This window comes from Myotis nattereri, assembly GCF_964212035.1.
Source record: "Myotis nattereri genome assembly, chromosome: 9".
In the NCBI taxonomy this organism is placed as follows: domain Eukaryota; kingdom Metazoa; phylum Chordata; class Mammalia; order Chiroptera; family Vespertilionidae; genus Myotis; species Myotis nattereri.
The window spans coordinates 19,516,161-19,523,422 of record NC_138084.1 but is presented as its reverse complement, the minus strand read 5'-3'; the positions used below and the strand labels follow the sequence as shown (position 1 = coordinate 19,523,422).

At 41.4% G+C, this 7,262-nt stretch overlaps 1 protein-coding gene across 1 annotated transcript; it reads right to left on the bottom strand.

Annotated features, from left to right (window-relative positions):
• Positions 1-257: 257 nt before the first annotated feature.
• Positions 258-1,193, bottom strand: LOC308524779 (olfactory receptor 9Q1; the record flags this gene model as incomplete). Its single annotated transcript, XM_081099324.1, has 1 exon — positions 258-1,193. The coding sequence occupies one exon, from the start codon at positions 1,191-1,193 to the stop codon at positions 258-260; it is 936 nt and encodes a 311-aa protein (XP_080955450.1).
• Between the last annotated feature and the right edge of the window lie 6,069 nt (positions 1,194-7,262).

Sequence of the window (7,262 nt, the reverse complement as noted above, 5' to 3'; positions counted from 1 at the left end):
CTGTGAAGTATGCCACCCCTGGATTACACAGGATTTAATTTCAGATGCTTTCGTCATTTTTCCTGGGAGTTAAAGCTCTCACCACAATCTCTCTTCTGAGGCTGCCTCTTCTTTTCTCCCCCTCTCTCTCTAAAACTAAAATTTCTGGTCCTTTACCAGGGCATATTCATTTAAACATTGAGTGTGCTATAAACAATGTAACCAGAATACTGGCACTTTTAGAGGTGATTCTCAGGACTGCCCAAGGTTGGGGATAGTTAGACCAACTTGGCTCTTTTGAGAATCTTCCTCAGGGCCTCCTTCACCTCCTTGTTCCTCAGGCTGTAAATGAGAGGGTTCAACATGGGGATGACAGTTGTATAGAACACAGACACGACCCGATCCTCCTCTGAGGACTGGCCTGAGTTATCCCGCAGGTACATGAAGATGAGGGTGCCAAAGAAGAGTGACACAGCAGTGAGGTGGGAGGTACAAGTAGAGAAGGTCTTGGCCCTACCTCCAGCTGAGGGGATCCGGATAACGGCCACGATGATAAACAGGTAGGACACCAAAATCACCACCAGGCAGGCAGGGATAACAAAAATGGCAAACACAATAATGACCACTTCCTGGGTGTAACTGTCCCCACAGGTCAGCTTTAAAAGAGGAGGGAGATCACAGAAAATAAAGTCGATCTCATTGGTTCCGCAGAAGGAGAGAGTGAAAGCTGCGACTGTCTGCACCAAGGCACTGAGGAGACCAGCAATGTAAGCTCCAGCCACAAAACCCAAACGAGTCTTCTGAGTCATGATGGTAACATACAGTAGGGGTTGGCACACGGCCACATAGCGGTCATAAGCCATGAGGGCCAGAAGATAGCAGTCAATGGAGCCAAAGTAGGTGAAGAGGAAGAACTGAGCAGCACAGCGTGTGTAGGATAAAGTTGCCCCAAGCTCCAGCAACACAGCCATCATCTGAGGCACGGTGACAGATGAATAGCAGATGTCCATGAAAGAGAGGTGACTCAAAAGGAAGTACATTGGGGTGTGGAGCCGGTGGTCCACATGGATCAGGATAATCATGCCCAAGTTCCCCAATAAGGTGATGAGATAGATAAATAGAAAGAGGAGGAAGAGAGGGAGTGCCCGTTCAGGATAGTCAGTGAATGCTATAAGGATGAATTCCGTCACTAAAGTGAGGTTCTTCTTTGCCATGGAGTCAGAGGAACCTGAGAGGGCTAGGATGAGAAGCAAGTTAGGAAGCTATAAATAGGATTTAACTGCATTTCTAGCTAACATTTTATTAAACATGTACTATAGACAAAATATGCCAGGTGCTGTGTGGGGCTTCAGAGATGACTGGGCTTAGCTCTTACCTTTAAGGAAATTCTCTGACAAGAAGTCATTTTAGTATATCAAGAAAACCAATACAGGCAGACATTTTTAGAATAAGAGTACATATTCTCCCACCCTTATCACTAACTAACTGTGTGAGCCCTTGTAACTCAGATAACCACTCTTTTTTAATTAAATTTATTGAGGTGACATCAGTTAATAAGATCATATAGTATTCAAGTGTACATTTCTATGGTACATGATCTGTATATTGCATTGTGTGCCCACCATCCAAAGTCAAATCATCTTCTGTCACCATATATTTGATCCCCTTTGCCCTTTAATACCTCTCAAACCCCTTTCCCTCTAGTAACAGCCATGGGCAAACTACGGCCCGTTTGAAATGAATAAAACTAAAAAAAAAAAAAGACCGTACCCTTTTATGTAATGATGTTTACTTTGAATTTATATTAGTTCACACAAACACTCCATCCATGCTTTTGTTCTGGCCCTCCGGTCCAGTTTAAGAACCCATTGTGGCCCTCGAGTCAAAAAGTTTGCCTACCCCTGCTCTAGTAACCACCATATTGTTGTCTGTATCTATGAGTTTTTGTTTGTTTTTCTTGTTTGTTCACTAATTGCTTTCAGTTTTATATCCCACATATGAGTGAAATAATATGGTTCTTAACTTTTTTGGCCTGACTTATTTCACTTAGCATGATATCCTCAATCTCACAACATCCATGTTGTTTCAAATGACAGTATTTCATCTCTTGTTGGGGTCCAACCCCAGCAGGTCCAGGGGTTCCCAAAGGTGTGGACAGAGTCAGCGAAGAAGGAGTGACACAGAGGCAGCGTTCAGTCGATCATCATAGCCAGGTTCTCTCTTTTTTGTCCTGTTACATCTGTATTTATACCAGTTGATTTTAATCCTATCCATTCTATTCCAAAGGTTAGGGTGTTTCTTATCTCCATCCAAAGTTACTCTATTGCTCTATTAAACTACAAGGAAGTAACTGAAGAAGATTATCCTAAGTAAAGATTATGTAGCTTAAGCGTGATTGTTCATAGTTAAAGTGATTAACTACCTGCCTGGCACTTAGTTAAGGGGTTTTATGGATTTATTCCCTCCTTAGTCCTGTTAATCCCTAATCCCAGGGAAAAAATCCCCACCTGGGGAAACAACCTTTCTCGGGGAGGTGTCCTGTTTAAAACACATAGCGCTAAGAGGGGGAGCAAACATATGCCATATACGCCAGGTCCCTTGAAACATAAGCTGTGCAGATGTTTCTTCCCTGCAGTGACTGTGTCAAGCAGCAAGGATGGACCCGCTTCCGGCAAATTCCCCCATTTTTATTTTTTAAATGACAGTGCATGTAAATCAGCGGCCACCTCTCGGATTGGGTTAAGACTCAGAAGAAGACTTGTTTGTGACTTTGCCAACAGGTCAGTCCGAGGCTTAACCCTATATCGGCTCCCCATAATCTCTTAACCAAAATTTTCCTATTGCTCCATTAGGGGGTGGTACATGGAATCCTGCCTACCATGGGAATATCCATCTCAGCACTCTGTCCCCTTTCCTTTATGACAATAGCTTCTCCATTATTTCAAATCTTCTTTATCTCTTGCCTAGATCAAAACCACAGCCATATAACTAACAGCTCTTTCTGCCTTCAGACTTGCTTCTTGCCAATGCTTGCTCCTAATTATGACTAGAATGATATTTCTAAAACTTTAATTTGATCACATCTCACTCTCCTATTAAAAATTCAATCATGGCACCCCAGAAAGATTAGAATATTATTTAAACTCTTTGACATGTCAGGGAATGCCCTCCATGAGTTGCCCCCTACTTACTTCCTCATGTTTCCTTCTTACTTCTCACTGCTCACACTCACACCCCACCCTCTCTAGTCACTCTAAATTATTTGCAGCTCTCTAATCCCCTATGTTCTCTCGCATCTCTGTGCTTTCTACAAGCCACTCCTTCTTGCTGAAACACCTTCTTTTGTCCATCCCCAGGGTCCTGCCCAGCCCCTATACAACCTTCAAACCTCAGCTAAGATTGTACTGCCCACAAGAAGTCTCTCTTAAGTCTGTCTTCCCTGGTCAGGGTATGAGCCTTGGAGCTCAGCACATAGTAAGGGTTCCATATGTTTTTGTGGAATAAAGTTACCAAATGAGATATGAAGCAACTTGCAAAGGGAAAGGTACTGTACAAATGTTCAAGTGATTATTTTTATTTTTATGAAAATATTTTTTTAAAAAAATTCCTGAAGTATAAAAACTCATTAAAATCAATCAACATTTATGAAGTTATAGCCATCTTTATGATACGGGATTTCTGGACTGGAACACAGAGTGTTCCCCTGGGCAGGATGGCTTCCCCAGATTCTTTGTCCGTCGGAGTCAAAGAATAAAACCATGGGCGGAAGATGGTATAGCAAAGATGGAAATTTATTGAAGAACAAGTACAGACTCCCAAGTGGGGAGGGAAAGAATCTCACAACAGAGACTCCCACGTGGGGAAGGGGAAAGAGTCCTACCAAGTTCTTTCCCCAACCCCCCCCCCACCCCCCACCTCCCCACCCCCACCCCCCCACCCCTCCTTAATAAAGGCTGCAGTTTTTGTGCTTCCATATCCCCTCTGATTGGCCACTATTCCCTTTGATTTGTTCACTATAGTAACTCCAGAGCTCAAAGGTCAAACCTCACATGGGACATGTAAGGTCCTCTTCTTTATTGTGTAAATATAGACCTTTGGCTACTCCCAGTTCCATTGTCTTATGGAAATGCAACTGCTGCCTCTCCCAACTTCCTTGTCTTATGAAAATGTATTCTTTTGCAACTCTATAGCCCTGTGTTTTTTTCCATAAACCCCCTTAATTTTAAAAAATTCCCTAAATCTGCCTATTTTCCCCCTAAAAATTCCTATTTCATTTAGTTTGATATTTCCATTTTCAACCTACCAATGTCCTTACTTAACAGAAAGCTGCTGTATTATAGCCTCTTAGTTTGCGAAAAATAAATTTTATAAGAACTAGTGTTGTACTAAATAGAAACACATAGAACAAAACTATTTTAAGTGATTTACATATTAACTCATTTAATCCCCACAACCACTTTTTTAGGTAAGAACTTTTATTTTCCTCATTTTATAGATAAGGAAACTGAGACAATAAGAGCTTAAGTAATGGGCCCAACATTATACCAGTACATGGTGGAACTGTCATTAGGAACACTACCACAGAAGCACTATTCATCTTATAAGAGAAGTTTACATTCATTACGTATCTACTCCAGCAGTCCAGCAGGACTTAGGAAATGTCTGCCTTTAAGTAAACAAGCATGAATAGCAGCTCTGCAGTCTATTCATATCTGAAGGCTGATGGAGACTTTTGTGCTAATGGACAGAAGTCCTTTGGCAGAGTTGCAGTGTTGCAGGATAAAGAAGATATTTGATCGTCTTTAAAGCATTAGACTTTGGCAGCTATTCCAGTGTTGGACTGACATATTGGGGAAAATGAAAAATAAAAGAAATTGGGTCTGGTGATCCATACTGAGCATAAATCAAAAGAATTGGATCAGTTTTCTCACCTGAATTCCACTTCACCTTCACCCAGCAAGTCCTCTTCTCTCTTTGTCCACTAATTTTCCTTTGTCGCTAAAGGTCTTTCACTGCTTGGAGAAGTATCCTAAGTGTGTAGAGGAGAACCATTGGTCTGGGTGGTTTGTGTCCTCCCATACCTGCTGATGAGCAAGTTACCTAATCTCTTGGGGCCTCTTTGCCCTTCCACCTCCTCCTACACTCCCCTCAGTGAATCAACATGGGGACATTAATGTCAAAGCTGCTTGAATACCAGTCACTGTACAATATCTTTCTCAATACTAGTCTGTCAAACACTTCTTTCTCTGTGTTTCCTTCATATTTCCGTTTCCATGACCTGGCAATCTGGTTAAGATGCAGTCCTCACTCTGGGTTTTGTGCAGGTGCCGGATGGAATAGCAGATGTTGGAGAACAGCCTCTTCCTATGGGCTCCTGGCCCCAACACAATTCCCTCATGGAGAAGACACTAATAGTTGCTACAAAAGCTCTGAAGTCCCCAATTGATGGCTAAAGTGGTCTCTAATGAAAGGCAATTATTGCTTATGGTAATCTCAACTCCCAGTCCCAAATCCCAAAGCCCTAAGACACACTGAGTAGAGTATAAGACACACTGAGTATAGTCTAAAAGCCCTGAGCCCCAGTTCTGCACAGTCCCTTGAGGAGTGAGATACCTCTGCTTTAACTTCTCCAAACAGAACAACGTCAAAAATTGTGCCTGTTGCCATCCTCGTCAACGTAACCATATCTTAGAAGAGGGGTATTTTGCAAACACAAGGCTTTGCAGGAGGACACACTGGGGACTCTACAGAGACCTCAACAAGACACAGCACATCTTCTAAGTTTGCCCTCCATGTGGATCAGGTGTTTTATTAGGCCTCCCCCTTTTTTTCTCCTTAAAAGCAAATGAAATTATAGGGAAAACAATAGCCTGGGATGTTGCCCAGAGGAGAAATTGGCAAGTTCTTGTTGGCATAACTTTTGCCAGCTCTCTTCATCTTTGACACTGACGTATTTTTAGCCCCAAATTCATAGGTATTTTGTTAAGTCATTGAATTTCAACATGTCCCAATTTAGAAAAGGAAATGAGAAATAAGAGAACGTAAGACCACATAGTTCATTGATTCATCATTGTACTAAGAGTTCTAAACAAAGAGCAAGAGATACAAAATGAAACAAAGCCCTCAAAAAAACCACCCACAATGCCTGTCCTATAATAAAACAAGGCCTGAACTCTAAAGCAAGATGTAGGTAAGATGCCATGGGGATTCAATGTAGGCAACATTACTTACATGGGGGTGAATCAGGAGTGACTTTCCAGAGGAGGTGACAGTTACTTTAGATAGAGGTTAGGGTGGAAAGATGATGGGAAAACTTTTCAGGAAAGGGGACCAGTGTGAGCAAATTCATAGGGTAGGACAGCCCAGGGAATACTCCTGGGATGATGAGTGCAAGGAACTTTGGCAACAGAAAAGGTTGTCACTAGGCAAGTCCAGAACTAGGGTGATGTGAGTGAGCCACTCTCCTTAGGTACAAAAGTTAAGGAGGCACCAAAAACGTTAGTAAACAAGGTAAATAATATTTAAAAATCAATGCAAAAATTTTATTATAAACAAAACATCATATTAAACAAATATGGCAAGAGTGTCATTGATTTTTCTTTTTGCCTCAGTCTCTAATTATTATATTATGTCATAATAGACGTATCATATGATATCATAAGACTTATCATATGATATGTCTTAGCATAGCACTAGTATTAGGAGATATGCTTTAAAAGGGAGAGCAAGACCAGAGGGCTTTCAGGAGACTGGCTTTTAAAAAATGCCTTTTAATCATCTAGGGATATTCCACTTCTTTCCTCTCTTCCCTCCACGTAAGAAAGAAAAGAAAATGTAGGAAGGTCAATTTCATGAGATTGAATACTTGCAGAGTATGTCTATCATTTCAAAGCATTCTCTTCATCTAGCTTCACAAGAGCCCTAATTATTGAGAGAGATAATGGGACTCCTCATTTGTCCTGATATAAAAACAAGGCAAGAGGGGCCCAAGGTCATATAGTTAGTTACTTGGTAAGTAAACTAGAAATTTTGCCTATCCTATATACATTACTAATGGACTCTGCTTAAGCCACAGCCCTCAGTGCCCAAACGCACATTTATTTATGACCACATGCACACACATGCACATGCAAGCCAGAGCTCATTAGGTGAAGAGGTGAGTCCTCTGGGCTAGGCTATATTAACAAACTACCTTAAAACTAGAGTGACCTTACACAATAAGTTTTTTTACCCATGAAAAATCTAGTGTGCTGAACACACTGTGCAATATACAGACAATGTAT